Here is a 20,328-nt window from a genome sequence, read left to right on the forward strand (position 1 = left end):
AAAAAAAAAAACTAATTTTCGTTTAAAGGTGTTTAAAATCACGCCCGCAAGATGGCATCTGGTTCTCTTTTTCTCCTGTGATTCTTTCCGACATTTGTCTGCTTTTGCTAACCGTGTGGTTGATTTCTCGTGGAAATCCCGTTTACTGCACTATTTATTGGATTTCGAAGTAGTGCCACTCATTTTGATTTGCAATGGGGCCAAAAACGAATTCTGGCGCTAGCAAAGCGAAAGTTGAAAACAAGAAAAAAGAAAAAATCATCGAGGTAAAACATAAGTAAAAGGTTTCATTCGTAACAACATGGTTAATATGTGCCGACATGGTTTTCATTTGCTCCATTGTCAGTTTTGATATTTCAGCCTACTAACATGTATAAACTCTTTGGTTCTCTAGATACTAACTTGTATTCATAAATTTGGCAGGACAAGGTTGTTAAAATTGGTTGTCAACTATTTATTTTTGCAGGATAAAACATTTGGCTTGAAAAACAAGAAGGGAGGAAAAAATCAAAAGTTCATTGCCCAAGTGCAACAGCAGGTGAAACATGGAGGAAGTGCTGCAGCAAAAAAACTTGAAGATGAAAAGAGATTGCAGAAGGAAAAGAAAGAGGCTGAATTGAAAGCACAAAAGGAAATGCAAGATCTCTTCAAGCCCGTGCAACCTGTACAAAAAGTGGAAAAAGGAGCTGACCCGAAATCCATTCTGTGTGCATTTTTCAAGCAAGGTAGGAGCTTTGTAACTTTCTACAAACTTTCCTTGTGACTTTGTTTTTAATGGTGTTTTAATCTTGTTATCAGGAACTTGTGGGAAAGGAGATCGCTGCAAGTTTTCTCATGATTTGGAAATTGAACGCAAAGCTGAAAAGAGGAGTTTGTATTGCGATGTCAGAGATGAAGAAAAGGAAGGTACAAATGAAGATTGGGATGAAGAGAAACTTAAAGATGTTATCGAAAAGAAGCACGCCGAAGCTGACAAGAAAAAAACGAAAACAGATATTGTAATGTATTAATTTATAATGTTGAGAGCATATCTAACTCTGAAACGGTATCACATTGGTTTAATGCAGATCTGCAAACACTTCTTAGACGCCGTAGAGAAGAATAAATACGGCTGGTTCTGGCAGTGCCCTTCAGGCGAATCCTGCATTTACCGTCACGCGCTTCCTCCGGGATTCGTTTTGAAGAAGGTTAACACTATCGTTTAAAAAATTTTAATTCATCATTAATTAATTTGCATTTGTCGTTCAATAAACAGGACAAGAAAAAAGAAGATAAGAAAGAAGAAATCTCCTTAGAAGATTTAGTTGAAAAGGAACGTGCTGCTTTGGGACCTAAACAAACGAAAGTGACGCTCGAGACTTTCCTTGCTTGGAAGAAACGAAAATTACGCGAACGAGAAGAATCCAGCAACAAGGAAAACACTCGCAAGCAAGCAGCTTTCAAAGCCGGAAGATCTGTTGGTGTACGTAGCTTATTTCTTTGTTTAAAATTGTTCTAGAACATTTTTAGCTGACGTGTCCATGTTTATCATTCATAGATTTCCGGTCGCGAAATGTTTACCTTCAATCCCGACTTGGCTCGGGATGACGATATGGAGGATGGTGATGAAGCCTTCGATACGGCTAATCTTCCCAACGAGGAGGAAGAAGGCGAAGTGGTAACTAGTTTAATTTGTTTTGAAAGGAAGCAGGTGTGTTAATTGTCCTCTCATCTAACAGCAATATCGTGAGTTGGATCTGAACGCTCTTGCCTGCGTAGGCACTGACGTTGATGGTTCAGGCACAGTGGCCCCTGTCGCTCGAGAGTATCAACTAGTGGACGTTGAAGAGTCGACTAAAAATGGCAATGCTGAAAGCCTCGATGAAGCAGCGGCAAGTGTACCCATCGACGAAAACCTGTTTGCCGATGAAGATGATCTTGACGACCTTGAAGATGAATTGGACGAATTGGACGTCAACGACTAAATATACAACAAATTCTTGATTTTCCTTCATGCAACAGGAATGAAAACTAATTTTACAATCGGGAATTGGGAAGTAAAAAATTTTGTTTTCTTTTTTCTTTTCCAATACATGTGAAGACAAGCTCACCATTTATTATCTCGTTCAAGATTAAAACACAAAATATTGGTAGGTAAAATATTTCACTTTCCTTTTTCACATGAAACTGATTTAAAAAAAAAAAGACAATTAAAGAAAAAACTTAATTTGAAGGAGTCGCATTTCAATCGCGGTATATAGCAGCATGGATCGACCACCCAACAGGTAACAGACTAGAAAGATATTATCAACTGTGTCAAAACTATATGATACAATAATGAAAAATACTCGGAGTCACTGCGTACATAATAATTGAGCTGCCTGGCGAGCACAAAGAAAGGGGGAAAAAAAATGATTATAAACAGACTGTTTGCATCAGTCACTTGAATAACTTGATACGTTGTGCTATGTGTGTGGTCTGGTCCAACGTTGTGGAAGCCCTGTTCTCTTTACCTTTCCAACAAGTTTTTTTTGTGTGTTTAGATTTACATTTTGTTCACTTTGAACCATTTAGAATGGTCGGTTGAACTAAACAAGTTTTAAGATTTTGCGCCAATTTGGAGACGGTCAAGATGGAGTCAAGCATTCCTTGAACGGCAGCAACACTTGGGAACTCCCTGCCAGCCTTTTTTGTGCTTTGAACGCACGTTTGTAATCCCTGCCAATCGAGGAGGAGAAGAAGAAGGAAAAAAAACGACAAGTTAAATTTAGCGCCAACACTTGAGAAAGTTGTTTGAACACAAACTTGGCAGAGCTGGTTGGATCGTTCCAGAACGCTGACTTTCAGCTTGGCGTTGACCACGTTTCTGTGAACGGTGTCTCCGATGCAGAGCAGCTTATGGGCATTAAGGATGACAAATTTGGAGTAGGCCACAAACACTTTTGGAGGCTGATTACGCTCGATTGTCACGATAAAGGCATCGATGGCATTACTCAGATAAACAGCATACGTCTCGGCCTGACTTCCATAGAATTCCATCACGTTCCGGTCATTATCGCTGACCTAGAAAAAAAGAAACTTATTGTTATTATTTTTTTCACGGCTTTTTAGGTAAATTTTAATACTTTGTCGTTTGTCGCAGATGGCAACACAGGTAAATCTTCGGACTGGGCAACCAAGACATCGAAAACCCTTTTCATTTCGTGTGGTAAGGTACGTTTAACCTCTTCGTTTTCCTGATCGATTTTTGCTTTCGATTCAAGATTGACGTAATCATAGTCATCATTTAAAATTTCAGTCTGTCCTTTATTTTTATCAAATAGAAGATGACCATTGCTTTGAATGAACATAACGACCTAGGGAAACAAAAACAAAAAAAAGTTATTATTCCGTTACTCCAAACAGGAAATGTCGGTTCTGCTTCTCTGAACGCAACCGAGTTCCATTTCCCCTAGTGGGGCTGACTCTTTCAAAACCAACATATACGATTGTGAAACAATGGCCGTTTCTGGTTAAGAACTCAGTCACGCTCGAGTTGATGGGTAGTGATCATTACCTGTCGCATATCATCTCCCAAATTTCGACAGCAAGCCAACAGCTGGTCAAGTTCTGCTTCGTTTTCGTTATTGGTTGCCAGCCGGTTGGTAAAGAGATCCGTCCAACTCTGTGAGGTTTTCTGGACGATGGTATTGGCGTCTTGAAGCGGCCGTAGGAGTCGTATCAATCGGATAGTGACACCTTCATCGCCAAGTCCGTTTTTGATTCGTTGCGATGCATTTCCGATGGCCCCACGTGCAAAATCGCACAATTCCTGGAGGGAGGCACGCAGCCGGAGCACACGCAGCTGTAGCTCAGCCCAGTCACCACCAGAGGCCGCTCGACAAAAGCTCTGCAAGTTGGTGATGGCACTGGATACTTCCGTGTCTAACCTACCCAAAGTATCTAGCGCAGCGTCTAATGGCAGCGGCAGGGTAGCGTTGGACACCTTATCCGTCCAGTCAACTGATAACGGTTTCGGGCTATCATAAGTATCACCTCCTTGTTCAGAAGGAGTCGGGTGACTTATTGTCCGGTTGTTTTCTTGGGTTGCAGCCACCGTACGAGCTGGTGGAACATCGTAGACGAGCCCGCTGTTGTCTTCCGTGATGGACGTGGCTGTTGGTGGTGGAACGTCGTAAAGCGTGTCGTCTGGCACGACGGCTGCCGCTGGTTTCGGCACGTCGTAAACCTCTTCCTGGATGGCTTGACTGGCTGGAAGTACTTCTTTGACTACCTGTTGGTTGGAAATTGGGACGTCATAGAGTTCAAATGATTGTGGCTGTTGATCAATGATGCTGGAACGGCTAGACCGGCCAGAAATGCGGCCCACTGCGCTGGACAACGATAGCGACTCGGAGCTGACGGATCGGTTTGCACTGGAAATGGCGGAAGAGCCGTCGGAACCGCTGCCAGACGAGAAGAGCGATACGCCGCTGGACCTGTCTGACAGATTGTTGTTGCCACTGCGATTTTGAAAACGGGTGGCTACGGCTGCTGATCCAGCTGCGATGGGAACGTCGTATTCATCTCCCAGTGTTGTTGTAGTATTACCCGATGATAACGGCAAAAGTGGGGGACTGATGGATGACGACCCTCCACGCGAGCCATTGTTGCTGATTGCCACCAATCGCGGCGTATCGTAAGTCTCCATAGCCGGACGAGGGACATCGTATTCGCAGCTGATTGAATTAAAAAGAAACAAACAACAAGAATGAATAACTTCTAACTCTACACAACTTGTAAGTATCTTAAAAGAAAAGCCATTTGGTACTTTGATCGTAAAAACTTGACGTTAAGACATTTTAATAGCATCATCGATTAACTATTCATGCAAAACAATGGATCGTAATGGGGAACGAAGGACGTCCATTCAAATGCTTTTGGTCACGAACGGTATAATCCGAGATAGAGAAAGGCGGGGGAAAACAAACCTGCTATCAACTGATGGCGTCCTAAGCGGCTCCATTCGACTGATGGGGTTGTGTGGTCGTGGAACGTCGTAATCAGCAAACATGGCTGCATCTGGTAATGACGATTGTGTAGACAACAACGGGCGATGTGAACGTGGCGCTTGGTAGTTGGACGATTCTTGCCGGACCAATGTTTGATGTAGAGATCTGGGCATATCGTAGCAATCCTCTGAAGCATCTGGATGCTGAACTGGCGTTGGATAGACAAAGACATTGCCTGGACGTGTACCGAAGGAGCTCACCGACTTGAAAAACAAAACTACAATTAGCATCATTTTTTTTTTTAAACAACAGTATCCAGTGAAAATTATCCCAGCTGGCCTGAAATGGGACGCAGCTGTTCAAATTCCCATCGCTTCGTCGGGGCAGTATTGATTCCCCTTCTTTTTTTTTTTTTTTGTTTAGCTGTTTAAAGCATTTGCATGCGTCTGTCCACAACGATAAAGAAGGAGTCTGGAACGAATCGATCCAGTAAAAAAAAAAAAGGCCTCTTTCAAAAACTGCCACCATAAAAAACAGTTAATGCCAAAGAGAAAATTAAAAAGAAAATCACCTTCGGAGCGCGGAATCCATCGACTGCGTCCAGTTGCTTTTGTTTTTGGGCTCGGACTGCAGCGCTGAGCATTCCGGTTTTGGCTTGTTGTGGCGGAATCCTTCCACCGCCGACACTAGACGAGCTACTGCAGCTGCTGGAACTTGATGAGCTGCTACTGCTGGAACTAGAGCTACTACTCGAACTACTTCCACCACTACTGTTCAGCCCAGGTGATGATGCGGGCGGATAAGAAACATTGCTGAAATCCCCAATGACTCCTCCGGATCCTCCGCCGCCAGTGTCGTACACTCTGGCTATTAGACGCAGCCGGTTGGCAGGGCAAATTCCCTATCGTACAAATAAATTTTCAAGACGAACAAATTAAATTAAAAATTATAAGATTTCTGTTGTTTTTAGCACTGTAAATTATTATTATATTCGGCTGGAACGGATGCGAGTTGTAATGGAAGCTTTGACGTTTGTCTATATTTCTCCCCCTTCGAATTCAATGCGGATGACGATGTGTTCGCCCGTTTAAGTGTAGGGCGAGCCCATTAATTCTAATCTACCACACTATTGGGGGCGGACTTGATGGCTAACGGAAGCGGCTTGTCATATTGTTCCCGAACGGTCATTGAATGTTTCGTTTTTTTTTTCTCTCGGTCCCTTTCTCTGCCTAGTATCGGTATAGAGTAGAACAACAACTCTATACAACGCCTTTCCTATTTTTATGGTAGCTGCCTCTCTTAATTGAGCGGCAGGGGTCGACACAAGAAGAGAGACATTTCACCATAAGTTATTCCCTAACGGTACAAGTATATAGTACGTAGAAATTCTATAACAAACACATGCTAACATAAAGACCAAAAAACAAAGAGTTGGAAAACGTTAACAACCTGAAAGTTGACTTTTTTGAGTTTTGATTTCCCCTTATTCTGTGTGGGTTTTTTTTTTTTTTAAAGAAGCCCCGACAGTTCAGGCAGTTCCCGTTTTAGCTTGACAATTCTGCTCGTTTACAAGCTCATCTGTGAGGGAAGAAACTTGACTGCGAACGTGCCTGTTTCTCGAATTTTTCGGGGAAAAGTATTTCGAATTCTTTTGTCACTGTATATTTGTCTGGGACACAATGCAAGGGGCATCTGACATGCCAAAAGAAGAGCAGGAGGGTGATGGAGCAAGAAAGATTTTCTTTTTTGTGTTTTGTTTTCTGGGATCGCATCAGATTCTCCAGTCGAAATGAATCATGTTCAAGAATGACCTGCGATCCAGCTGCCGTTTAATTGGAACTCTGAGAGGGAAAAACAAAAGAAGGACGGAGACCCCAAAAGAGACAAAGAGTGACTGAGTGAATGACATCACCTTTGGCTTCTTCTTATGGACCTAAAAAAAACAAACAAAAAAAACAAGCAGAGGAAGGAGATCTCTGGCCCCTTTTTTGTTTTTTCCTTTTTCACATATGTAGCGTGTGGTGATTAATCAGTTGGCGACTGTCGGTCGGACACGAAAGACTTTTACAGACAGGTTTCGTTTTTGTGTTTCACTGCGTCTGGTAATCTTTGTTTCTTTTTCGACGCAATAGATTTCCCTCATCTGATAGTTTTCCTATCCTATTTGGTGCCGTTCGGCAGAACAACGAAACGAAAAACGCAAGGACTTAACAAAACATGACCTTAATGAAACAAATGCGACACCATATTAGACCGCCAACCATTAGATTGTCATCTCGAAATTGATTCATGTTGTTATTGTTTCTGCATCTCCAAACTTATATGCTAAACAGTGAGTCACCGAGCTATGATAATTACAATAACTGAGATAATTCTGTTTTTTACCTGGCGTCCTCTGAGCATGCAAAGCCACCATCCTTCCAATCCACTGGTATTCTGTTCCAATACGGTCAAGACGTCTCCTTTGCGAAAGGCCAGCTCGTCGGGCGTCTCGGCGATGTTGTCGTACAAGGCTTTGGCTACGCAATTCTATTTCAAAACATTCCACAACAAAAGAAAATAATCAATATTTTTATTATTATTATTTGTGTTCAAGGAAATCATCGTCTTTCAAGGAAATTCCAAATAAAAGTCAAAAACTTTAAAGACGAACAGACAACTCTGATGGCGCTCTCGTCGTAAAGATGCCAATCGGACACAACTCGTCGATCACATGTTTTTCTATGTCTGTGTTGCTACGCCACATGTTTTTCTCAGTGTGCTCTATCGTATAAGGTGATGATGTTGCAGCATCCCCATCACGAGGTAATATTTGTAAAACAAACTAACAAAAATTCAGAGAGAAAAAGACGAGACCCAGTAGAAAAAAACAAGACCGCATAATCCAAAACCCAGGGGTGGCTTTGTTTTCCCTCCATTTTAACCCCACAACAAAGGGACCCCTGTCGGGAGCCATTTTTCCCCCCCATTTGACGAGAAGGGTTGAGAAAATCCACGAGACTGTTAAAACGATTCACGTTTTTTTTTAGACCGAACCAAATAAGGTGTAGGCGCCAGCAAACAACCCCCTGTCTACCTTTCTTTTTACCTTAATTAGACTTTGATGAGGCAGCCATGTTGGCATTTCAGTTGAGTGAATGCTGACCTATTGATAGCACGTGCATTATCTCATTCTTTTTGACTGGGAATTTCCGACTTCATGGCCATTTTTTGTTTACACGTCTGTTTTACATAACTTTCGATCGAAAACCCAAAAATCTATTTAAAACAAATGGATACCATGTTATTGAAAAAGAAAACAGAAAAATCATCATATCGTATACGGGTGGGATGATTGGATTACACGATCACGATTATGTGTAGAGGATTCACGGCGTGAGCGAAGAGTTTGTATGGAACGATGTTTCTTTTTTGTACGGGGAAAAGAGATCAAATCGCCGTTTTCGATTTCACAGTCACCCTGGGTGATTTATGTTAGTGCTGTTCAACTACCCTGGCGATTTCAATCTTCCACATTTTTTGTGTGTGTCTTTCAAAGAGACAAGGAAACCCTGGACGTTTCTTTCCCTGTTATTAAGCGAGGGCTTTTGTTTTCCTTCTTGTGTGTCGCAATGAATATTCAAGAAACAACTCTTAATCTTGATGGCGGTTACCTTTTTGATTTCCGATAGCTCTTTTGTTTTGTTAAAATCCCCCCACCAATTCTTTTGCCTGCCCCCTTCTAAAATGTTTGTCATTTCTATTTAGAATTCGAGACTGGTCTCTTGACAACCAATCAATTCGTGTGAAGCGGCCACAATTTGTACACGGTTGTATAATAGTGTGAACTTTTAAAAAGGGTTCCCTCCAATAATTTCATGTATTTTTATCCCCCCTGGACAATTTTTATTTATGGCTACACCAAAAAGCAATTCAGTGTGGGTGGAATAATAAAAAAAAAAAGGAACAGGGAGAAGAAAAAAACCGACTTTGTGCAAGAGGACACCGATGGAATAAGAAAAGGCTCATCTTTCTTGATGGGGGGTCAAACACGCTGGACTGCCGTTCGCTTTAGCCCTTACTGTATAAAACATTTCTTTCGGGGCTAAGAAAAAATTCGGTGGGTGTTTGCTGGGAATGTTTTTACAAACAAAGTCCCATGAGCATCGTATTCTTTCACATGAATTTGATTTTTTTTTTCTCGCCTTCCCCCCAATTTAAGAATTGAAATTTTCCGCATAGAAACAGAGTGCTGCGTTGCATCTTTGAGCAAATAGTCGTGACAGATAGCATGAAATCATCGTTGTATCGGACGACATGAGTGAACAAATGGCCAGTTTGTAGTGTCGAAATTCTCACGTGAAGGTGATAAAAGAAAGAAAGAAAAAAACAAACTCGTCCTGTGCACTTAAACCCGCCCTGCTGGACTCGATTGATCTTATCTTTTATTCGTATAGATAAGCCAAAGTCCTTGTGCACCTATGATAGTCAACGACTTTGTTTGTCCATTTCGCCTCCCTCCCAAAAAAAAAAAAAACCCTGGTGACCAGTAAAAACAGAAAAGTGTTTCAAAGATAAGTAGAATCTGGAGGAAAACATTTTATAGAAACGTAGGCAAAAATGGGCAGTTTCCATAGTAGAAGACGAGGTCAACACTTTGGCGGTGAACGAAGAAGGCAAAAAAAAAAAAAAATCGAACAGGTCATTCATCTCAGTCAGCTCTTTTCTTCTTCCGACTTTTAAAGATAAAAACGAGACACGACACACTCCCCCCTCTATTTTCAAAAGTCGATTTTTCTTTTTTCTTTCTTTTTGTGACGTCATTTTGTCTCGGCTATGGATCGAAGCCAAAAGGAAAGACAATTTTTCAAACGGGAAAAAGAAAAATTCAATCATTTGAAATGATGAGACAAGGACAAAAATCCTTTAAAGGGTTTCGTTCCAGTAGAGAAAAGGTAGTGCGTTCAAACTCTGATTAAACTAAAGACTTTGACAAATATGTCCCGATACAACTGAAACGACCCTCCCAGTTTTGCTTCCCATTTCGTTTGTTGTCCGCATTCCGGAATCTAAACATGGGGCGGTCTCGTTCGAAATTTGTATATACACACAGCATCCAAAAAAAGATTTACCACCGAAAGGTAAGCGAGAGGGCGGCATGTTGCTCCCACGAGAAAGAAAGAAAGAAAAAGAAATCCTAGTCGTCGGCATTTCGTTTTCTTTGACCAACACATTTACAACTGAGGGAGGAGGATGTTTTGTTGTTAATCAGAAAGGTTTGGGGTGACCCCCTCCGTCATCTGTTTTGACGATCCCAGCTGGAACAATTCACATTCGAAGAATCTAATAAATTACCCATGGGGTCAATTTAACCGACATGTCTAACATAGAAAAAAGGTCAACAGTTAGTCTTCCCATTTTATTTTTTTTTTAACTCCCCCCTTCTCCTTAAAGAATAAAACATGCACCTTGTGTGTGCTGTATGGATTCGTTTAAAGAAAACTCCAGCGGAATGGGTACCCCCTTTGTCATCCGAAACCCCATCCCTTAAATGTTCGTGTCCTTCTGGAGGACAAGAAGAATCTTGTTTTTCTTACAGAAATTTGATGACTTGACATACCACCTCTTGACTGGTCGACAATAACATCATCATTGCCGTGATTTTGCTGGGACAAGGACTTTTCATATGGGAAGGGTTTTATTTTTTAAAGAACGAATTCGTGTTGGTTGCGCTGTGCCAAGTGAATGTTAGGAGCCCCATCATTATTTAAAGTAGGATAACAAACAGTCGAGACCTAGCTGACGGCAAGGTCTTTGCCAAAATTAAAGGTGTTGTTTGACCGACTTTTTTTCACATGGCTTCCCAGATTTTTCGTGCGTCCCGAACCTGACTGTAATCGAGTCAATCTTTTTTACGTGTCTCTCTACAATCCTATTAAAAGAATTTGTTTTTATTCCCCGAGAAAAATGTTCGTTTTTATTTGATTTTATTTTTTAATGATTGTTCGGTGGACGTGTTCCACTTATTCACGGTCACCATTTCACTTGTAACGACGCAGCACTTTTCAATTTGTTTTTTTTTTTTATTATTTTTTTATTTCCACGTTTTCTTTTTGACGTAATCCTCTGCGACTTTGCTCCGAAATGTGTCGGAAGGTAGAATGCAACTGGTAAACTGTATTCCAATTTCTTTTGAATACCATCACGCTCCAGGCGAACATTTATTAAAAGAGGGATAGTTTTTCTTTTTATAGCTTTTCAATGGGACCGGCTGTGGTCCAAACATCTTCACACATGTCCACGAGCTCCCATTAAAAAAACAAGAAAAAAAAAAACGGAATTCTTTTTCTTTAAGAAAAGAAGAAAAAAAAAGGTTGGTCCCTCCCCTTCCATATTGTTGAGCGATCAGGTGGCGTGGAATAAAATAAGGTACAGGTATTTATCAGGTCGTTTCACCCTGTGGCCGTTACGTGTCTGTCGCAACACCGTAAAAAAATAGACATGGTCCATAAGCACAATGGCTGTTAAATAAAGAAGAAGAAGAAGAAGAAGAAAGAAAAAAGAAGTCGTGAAAATTTTTTTAAAAGGAATGAACTGCTACAATAGCGGATTCCCTGTAGGAAAACACGGGTTTGTTTTTACCTCTTTCATCCCCCATCCTAAAAAAGAAAAGAACTAGTTTTCGGGACCAATGGTATCTCATTGTTATTCAGGAGATGTCTCGTCTAGAATTAAAATTAGAAATGTTTTTTTTTTGTTTAAAAAAAAAAAAGGAGAATGATGATCTAAAGATTAAATTTTTTTTTTTTATTTGGCAGGATTTCAGAGAACCAGCCCAACAACAATCGGTGGGCGGAATCAGCAAACGGAAGTGACGTCACAATTTTTTTTTTTCCAAGAGAAAAAAAAAAGGGGGGGGGGAGGAGGGAGAAAGTTTTCAGCGTTTATCGTCCTACCCTGTTGCCGTGCACCGGAACTAGCCGAGTCACTAGGATTTACTTTGCATGTGTCACAACGACCTGCTAAAAAGTTAGTAAAAATTCCTTTTCTTTGTGTGTGTGTGTCTGTGTGTGTGTGTATGTTTCCCCTGCACCTCTTTTGTTTTTTCAAGAGGATGATATTTCTCAATGCTGTTCGAAAAAAATCAACAAGAAAAGAATTCTGAAGAAAAATCGCATGACGGAATCCCATTTGCCGGGCAAAGTCCCCCGCTGGCGTTAGTTGTGTGTTAAGTGGGTGTAACGCTACACGACAAAAGAGGGGGGGTTAAGCGACAAAGAAAAGCGCATTTTCTCCACCGAGTTTTTAGTTTTATCTTTAAATCTAAAGGAGATTCCAAGAATGGAACAATGTTCAGTGGGCAAACCAGAACTAGGGAAAAAAATGGCGTGAGCCAGATGTGTGTGACCCAATGTCCAGATCTATATAAATACAGCGTAGAAAACGGACTGTTTGTGTGTATATATATACAGCGAAAAGGAATTTTATTTATACTTACGCCTGCAAATTGCTCCTGTCTATGGGTAAACATCATGGTGCTCTGGTTCCTCTTTCTACTTCTTTCATAAACAAGGAAACTCTCCCCCTTTTTAACGTGCCGAAAGATGTCAAACGGATCTTCTCGGAACTCTCGCCAAGTTTTATTTTGTTTTTTCACAATTCCGGTACGTGTTCTGTTTGCGTGCGCGCGCACACGCCACAAACTCACTCACTGGATAGTATAGGCTACGTAGCGAGGGAAGGAAGGAACACAAAAATCGATATGGAAGAGAATTTTTTTTTTTTTTTTTCTTTACTCTTCCGGAACATTTGCGTTTTCCATTTTTGTTTGATTCTTTCAACTCTTGAAGCAACACTTCACTGTTTAGAAATATCCACTTTGCGAAAACTAAAATTAGCACAGATCTCTCTTATTGTTTTCAACTGAAGAGTTTTCTCGTTTTTTTAAATTTTTTAATGGTTAAAAATTAAAATCCATTAAAAGGTAATTGTAGACACTTGAGAGAAAAGCCAAGATACACACACACACAATGGTGTTTTGTTGAGTTTTCTTTTAGTTTCGAAAAAAAAAAAAAGGAAAACGAGGGACGTTAAAAGGAGCCCGTGTGAACGGCACGGCTTCAGCGACTCGACTGAGTTTCCAGTTATAAAAAGGCCGGCAAGGAACTGGTATTCTTCTATTTCATGTATGTGACCAACCCATGTTATATATCTATCCCCCCACCCCCCTCTTTGGATACTAGTAGTCGAGCGCAAATCGGAGCGGCTAAACTGCATGTCAAATGTGTTTTGGATGAATTTTGGGTGTACAAAACAAACGGAAATTCGGTTGATTTAATTACGAAGGCGTCAAGCTTCAAAAGAATGGCTTTGGGGGAGAGCGTTTTTTTCGTCGCAGTTCCAGTGCTGACCACTTGAATGCATGTCTGATGAGAAAGGAGTCCTCTGTCGGTGCCAGTTGTCTGTAATAACATTTTTTTTTTTTTTTAACCCGCTCTCTTAACTCGCAGTCATAGGATTGCGTGAGAGACGGTCACTTGGCGTCCGACCCGTCAAGTTTTTTTATTTCATTTCCTTTTTTTTTTTTAGAGAAGAGAAAATTAAAAGAGAATCTTCCACACCCAACTTAGATGTAAACACGTTTTATTTTTCGATCAGAAATTGTTTTTCTCTGGAAAAAAAAAATAAAGAAATACCCTAAAGACGCGATAACATATCCGGTGCCTGGATTTGTTGTCCCCTTTCGTCTAGTTGACCTTTGGTGACTTTTGCTGAACTCCCTGGGTGCCTCCGTACTAAACCAGAAAATGTGGGAGGAGTTTCTTTTTAAGAAAAAAAAAAAAAATAGGAGCCTCTTTATAAAGACAAATGACACCATTCAAAGTTCGTTGTCTTTTCAATTTTATTTTTTAATTTTTTTTTTTACTGGATCCGATTTCTTCAAATTGCATTTTGCTTTGTTGCTTCTCTCTGGTAATGAACGAGATGGTCCTTTTGGTCGGGTGTCATCCGTTATGATTTGTTCTTGCAAAAAAGAAAAAAAAATTCAAGTTCTGGACGGGAGAAAGCTTCTGGACGTGGGAAGAGCCACTTAAGACAAGAGAAATGCGCCAAATTGAAATGCCATCGCTGTCAGGCTCGAAAAAAATCAAACGGAACACAACGTCGAGAGTCAAGTGTTTGTTTCGCTAAGAAGAGAGTGTCCCCACTCGGAAAAATCGTCTCGTATTTCAGCACGTCAGTCCCAATCTTTTGCATTTTTGTCCTCCCCCCCGTCCTCTGTTGTTCAGGAGTGTCCCTTTCTTTCGCCTGGAAAATACCTTTTAGAAAAAAAAAAAAAGAAAACATTCCGTGCTCTCTATGGTGAAAACGGCGCTAGATAAGTTTCTCACGCGAAGAAACTATCGGGACCTGCCCAAACGCTCCTTTTTAAAACTTTTTCCCCAAATTTTTCAAATTTAAAAAAGAAAAATCCGATTTTATTGCAGCAGTTGTTTATTTTCTTTGCCGTAGCTGATTTGCATGTGTGAGGAGGAAATGTATATCTACATGCATATTCTATCAGTGGTCAGGACGAAGGCCCTTTTATGAAAAATAATGCACGACATGTGGAGGTCCATTGCTGGTCCCGTTCTTTTTTCTTTTTTTTTTTCCTCCATCTTCTTTTTTTTTAATCTTTTTTCCTCGTCTTTTTTTTTTTTGTTTTTCTTTGTTTGTACATCATCTTGTTGGCTTGTGTTTTTATTTGAATTGCCCATAGGTGGGCATGGCTTGCGTGGTCAAACGGCCTCGAGAGAAAGGCAATGAAGGCCAGGTATTCTTTACAATGTATAATACGAACATAGACACAACACACACGAATAGGTAATTATCCAGACTTGACCCAGCTGCAAATTGCTGGACACAAACGCATAAGAAATTTTTTTTTTCTTTTCGTTTTCTTAGAGGCGAAAAAAAAAATGTAGCGATGAAGCGATCAAAAAGGAGCCGTCATCACTTTCAATTAAGGTCGATCAAATTGAAAAAAGAGAAGCGCGCCTATTGTGTGCAAAGCTAATTGGGAAATGGCGTTCGATAAACTGAAACTTTCATTGCTCTATTAAAAAAAACAAACAAAAAAAGTGTTACGTATCGTTTCTTGAATGTTCTTTTGTTTTTTGTTTTGTTCACTTGGCCTCGTTGAACACAAAAATTGACGCCATGTGACCGCCCGTCGCCATTCCCAATTGGTTCCGAACGTGACTCTGTTTAGGGCAACTCATTTCACGGTTTTTAAAAAATTGTTTCAGAAGGTAAATCACGGGTCCGTTCTGTTGATTGACACGAAAATCCCGGGTCCTTTTTAGATTTTTTTTTTGTTTTTTTTTTTCTCTTTTGAAAATAAAAATCACTCCATCATCAAGTCATTGAAAACGCGTATAAAGGAAGTTCTTTGGGTAAAAGGAAAAGTCCCTTTTTGGAGAGAGATAATAGTGTCGGCTGTCGGGATTCCTCCCGTCCTCGTTCGTGAGTTATGTCGAGAATTGCGTTGTGTGACTGGGGGATGCGCATTTTCAATGTTAAAACGTATCTAACAGCAGTACAAGGGCAACAGTGTATCAGTGGGGGGAAAAAAATGGGCATTAAAAAAAAATGGTTTTTGATGAAAGTGTACAGACGTTTCTTTTTCTAGTGGCGTCTCAACGGCGACTGAATTGCCAAGGTGAATGCAGTAGAAGCCTATCTCGTGATTTTCAGGCACCGTGACTCGTTGAATTTCTTTATACTTGATTCTCAATCGCTCTCACTCTTTTTGGATCGTTCTGTTTAATGTTAAAAGGTCTTGGAAAAGATGTCGGCGGAATCTCCGTTTTTCCATTTCGTTTCTTTATTAAACAAACAACACAAAAATGGATGAAAATACTTGACCGTATTTCCTTTTGTACGCATTTTGCGCTGTACAATTGAAATAAAGGTTAACAAAAAAAAATTAAAACATTCATCTCTTGAGTATCAAAATAATGTAGCAAAAATATTGTATGACCGTGTGGCCTAATGGATAAGGCACCAGACTTCGGATCTGGGGATTGCAGGTTCGAGTCCTGCCACGGTCGCTAGTCAGATTTCCTTTTTAGTGGCCCCCTTCTCTACCATTGTTTAGCTTTGAGCAAACATGTTTAGCAGACTCGAATTCCCTGTCTTAGTTGGAGGTTTCATGTATGACCGTGTGGCCTAATGGATAAGGCACCAGACTTCGGATCTGGGGATTGCAGGTTCGAGTCCTGCCACGGTCGAGTTGTGAGTCTTTCTTTTTACATCTCGGTTTGAACATAACATGCAACATTTTAAATTTTAGATATATTTCTTGAGTTCTTTAATTACTCTTAGTTTTTTTTAAACAATTTTTTAATGAAATGTTTTTTAATATTTTGTATTTGTGCCCAACAACCTCAACTAGTTAACAGTTGAGAGGGTCGTCGGTTCGAATACCAACATGGTCTATTTTTCTGAAGCAGCTTTTTTATTTAACATTCTTAAATGTTTTGTTTGCATATTTATAAAAGCGGGAATCCGAAAGATTCTTTCACAAGCTATAAATTTTTCTTTCAAAATTGCCGTCATTAGGATAATTTTCGTGTTTGGAGTGTGTTGCAGGTGTATCCACTTGCGTTCAAAAAATCCAAAGTAGATTTTTTCTTCTTCGTGCCTTATCTCGACGTTAATGTGTACGCTGCATACGTCAATTTCACATCACAATATTAATCTAATTGGTTCTCGTTTCCCACTTTATTCAAATAAAGATAATTTAAGAAAAATAAAGTTCAGGTTTAAAAAAAAAAAGAAAGAAAAGAAATTGCCTTTAGTCTATATATTTTAGTAGTCTACGTTGAGACAGCGGATCAACCGCCACTTCAGCTGTTACTTTTGTTGTTATGTACAAAATCTGGTCAAACTTGTTTGACCGCGATTTGTTATCAAACCAGGTGTTCCCGTCTGGTAGCCAATTGATTTTGTCTTAGTTGCTGTGATTCTCATTTTTTTTTTTTTTTTAAGTGAGTGTGTGTGTCGTCGTCAATTCTTTTATTTTTAGTTTTGTCACTCTTTGGTTATTGTCTTGCGTGTCTAACCAGTTGTAATCGATGGAGCCGTCGTCCTACGGACATCTCTCGGACGTCGCCCACCCTCTCGCTCCGTCTGTTTCAATCTGCGATTAAAGCACGTGAATGCTGAATATCCCAGGGTAGCGTGAAAACAAAGCTCGACTTTTTTCTCTCTCTCTCTTTCTTTCTCTCTGTAGAAAATACCGATGCCGAAAGAGGTCCGGAAAACACACAACCCCGTAAAAACAAAACAAAAAAATCGAGTTAATATTTGTTTTCCTTTTTTTCTCTCTTAAAGAATTTTATTATAAGAAACAACAACAACAACAACAACAAAAAAAAACGACACAGATTTGTTTTTTGTTGCCTTGGTCAGAGGAATGCGTCATGGCGCCGCTGTCCAGTTCCTAAAAGTTGCGTGATCAATGTTGCTGTCCATTATTTCATGCGGAATAGGTTATAGCATACCACTGCTGTGTATAGCTACAATTTCTCTAATAGCTCCGCCTCTTCACGTTTTTTTTCTTTTCCTCCTCTAAATCCACTACAATATTTCGCACCCATCGTAGTTCGTCACCAGTAGTTTAAACTCAAACATACAACAAAAGGTCTATACCATTCTTTCCATTCATAATAATAAGCTTGTCACTATTTTTTGTGTGTGTGTGTGCGCGCGCTTGTCACCAATCATAAATCTATACAAATCAAGTTTCGCCATCCGTTTTGGCCGTCTCTTGGCTTTGTGTGCGCGTAATAATCCGGCGTGAGCACGCTTGTATAGTATAGTCGTAGTACATAATGCGCATACAACCTCACACCTTATAGAGAGAAACTAGGAAAGAGTCAACCAGAGTCCGTGTCAGTTCCGGGTACAAGACGGTTCAAGTGTCGCCATACCATAATAAAGAAAGGAAGCCAGGTTGACAAAGTAAAGAGTATTGTGTGTGTGTCTCTCATGCCGTTCGTGCGGGGAAGGCTGTCACCTTGTCCTTTTTCGCATTCATCAACGACTGTGCCTGCCGTTTGTTTTCACGGCTTGATCGATGCAAGTCCGTTTTTTTTTAAAACGCACGTCTATTCATAAAAAGTCTTTTTGCCAAAGAGACTGAACGACCCGCTCTCAATCATTTCCTTGTTCAGCAAAACTTATAGGCACCACAAAAAAAAAGAGAGAGAAGGTAAAATATTTTAATCCTTTCGGATCTCGACACAGAAAAAATTGAAATGAATACGAGAACAAAAGAGAAATTATTATCATCCCCAGCCTTTCGGTTTAAATTGCTGCGCTCGACGTTACTTATATCAGACTCGAAATGAAACGATATACCAGACTCGAAATGAAACGATTTACCGCTTTGCGGATTTGCATGCGGATCTACTTTTATGGTCAAAAAGCTTATCATACGCATAATTGCCTTTACTTTTTTTTTTTTCGAGTCGGTTGCCACACAACTAGATAACATTATCATTTAAAAAAGGAACGTTTAGATGTACGCGTCACTGCGCGACACATTTTTGTAATGCGCACAGTACATTATCATTATGTACGACGCAATACAGGTATAAACGCAAGAGTCGGGCGGAAACGAGACAGGTTTAACAGAGCTTGGTTAATCCGTTGCCAAGGTAATAATTTCACGAGGAAAGAATTGTGTTAAGTTTGACACGCTGCGTAATAAAGAAACGAGGGCAAGATTTCATCCTCGGGTTATTCTGGGTTCGTTACGTTCTTGACTGATGATCGTAGGTGTAATAACCATTTTAAGTCTGATCCAGCTGTTCTATACTAAACGTGTCGAACATTGAACTTTTCTTTTCTCAATTCATGATGAGCTGCTGCTTTTTTTTTTTTTTTTTACCTGCTGAGAAATTCGGAATTTGTTTCATCATTAAATTGATGTACGAGACATTTGGATAATAACCGCTCGTATCGCAAATCACGATGTTTCCCCATTTTAAAATCCTCTTTTCTATCCTACCGGTGAAACGTTTCTCATCATCTATACCTTTATTGCCTATCGAAAACTATTTAAATTACAACAAGATGATGAGTTAGCGAGAGCAGAAGGCGCCGTCTGGGGTCTCGTGTTCGAAACTTGACTCGTATAGAAATCTTTTTTTTTTTTTTCCTCTCCCCGCTAGCGGGTTCCACCTGAAAGCTTATCATTGCATCTTTTCCATTTTGTTCTTGTCTTTTAAATCTTGTTTATTTTTCTCTCTTCGTTTTTCCTTTCCTTATTACGTAAGAACACGAGCTTTCGGCCGGTATGTCAGCAGTGTCAGGCATCATCATCGTAAGGCATTGTATCAAAAAGTTGCGTGCGTGTGCGTATGTTTTCGCTTTGTACAACTGCGTATAGTAGCCTAAACGATCGAGTGTCAAATTTGCCTCACAAACACACACACACACACACACAAAAATGGGCTACACAGAAAATTATGAAACTGTTGATTTTTAAAAGATTATAAGCAGCACAGCCGTGCATAATCGATAGGTTTGGTTCCACGGTCCCAAAGTAATTCAAACTGGCTCGTGAATCATATACAACAACGACGGGAAAAAAAACAACACTTACGACAGAGCGGAGAATAGAAACAAAACAAGTAAAGTTAAGTGATACGATAGACCTTGAGACTTGAAGAGCTTCTCATTTTACTCCGCATAGCGCGCCCCCTCTACCGATGGCCCGGATCTTTTGGATTATTCAACAAAATAGGCGTTTCTTTTGCCAAGACCGTAGATAGGAAATGCATCGTATTTGAATATTATGTATAGGTAGTACATGTTTAACAATTCCCAATCTTTTCACTCTTTTGAAATTTTCTTTTTAAAAAAACACTGTGAAAGAATGGAAAAAAAAGTGAAGTTTACCAATCCTTTCCAGTCAGCTGGTTGCTCCTGTATGCTGGAGACGCTCAGTTCGCCTCTGGCTATAGCAGTCTGGACACTTCCGTCGATAAAAGACATAATTTTTCGTTTCGCTTTCTACACTCGATGTGAAGTGGTTCAACTTTTTCCCGACCAGCTTTTCTGAAACGAGACGATGTTTTCTTCTTTTTTTTTTTAATTTTTTTTTTTCAACTCTGTATAGAAAATTGCCCAGTGTCTAGCACTTTATTTGTACACGATCACGTACGCGGAAAAAAAAAACGTGCTGTGTTATCACTGCCGGATGGACTGCTCTCAAAAGAGTGAAGCAGCTATGGGTAGGGGAGTTGGCTTTTGAACAAAACGGCTCTCTTATTTATTCGTTTATTTTTTCTTTTCTTTCCCTCTTTTGGTTCCATTTTTCGCTATA

General features: G+C 40.1%; 2 protein-coding genes and 2 non-coding genes across 5 annotated transcripts; 3 read left to right on the plus strand and 1 right to left on the minus strand.

The window, feature by feature from the left end:
* The first annotated feature begins 79 nt into the window (after nt 1-79).
* On the plus strand, nt 80-2,089 carry LOC116928800 (zinc finger CCCH domain-containing protein 15 homolog). The gene is made up of 7 exons (XM_032935919.2): nt 80-266; nt 467-725; nt 799-998; nt 1,068-1,187; nt 1,256-1,462; nt 1,538-1,657; nt 1,719-2,089. The coding sequence occupies exons 1-7, from the start codon at nt 195-197 to the stop codon at nt 1,962-1,964; spliced, it is 1,224 nt and encodes a 407-aa protein (XP_032791810.1). The 5' UTR covers nt 80-194; the 3' UTR covers nt 1,965-2,089.
* LOC116928786 (breast cancer anti-estrogen resistance protein 1) lies at nt 2,076-20,153 on the minus strand. 2 transcript variants are annotated; one of them, XM_032935894.2, is made up of 8 exons: nt 19,902-20,153; nt 7,356-7,499; nt 5,542-5,871; nt 4,950-5,233; nt 3,536-4,697; nt 3,105-3,335; nt 2,785-3,042; nt 2,076-2,697 (listed from the first exon to the last, which is right to left on the minus strand). In XM_032935894.2, exons 1-8 carry the CDS (start codon nt 19,995-19,997, stop codon nt 2,536-2,538), a joined length of 2,667 nt encoding a protein of 888 aa, XP_032791785.2. In that variant the 5' UTR covers nt 19,998-20,153; the 3' UTR covers nt 2,076-2,535. The 2 variants fall into 2 exon arrangements, with proteins under 2 accessions (XP_032791785.2, XP_032791786.2); XM_032935895.2 differs by lacking the exon at nt 19,902-20,153 and adding an exon at nt 12,448-13,115.
* Trnar-ucg lies at nt 15,970-16,042 on the plus strand. The gene has a single exon. It is a non-coding gene; the product is annotated as a tRNA-Arg (tRNA).
* Trnar-ucg lies at nt 16,150-16,222 on the plus strand. The gene has a single exon. It is a non-coding gene; the product is annotated as a tRNA-Arg (tRNA).
* Nucleotides 20,154-20,328: the final 175 nt, after the last annotated feature.

Source organism: Daphnia magna, linkage group LG8 (genome assembly GCF_020631705.1).
Source record: "Daphnia magna isolate NIES linkage group LG8, ASM2063170v1.1, whole genome shotgun sequence".
NCBI classification, from domain to species: Eukaryota; Metazoa; Arthropoda; class Branchiopoda; order Diplostraca; family Daphniidae; genus Daphnia; species Daphnia magna.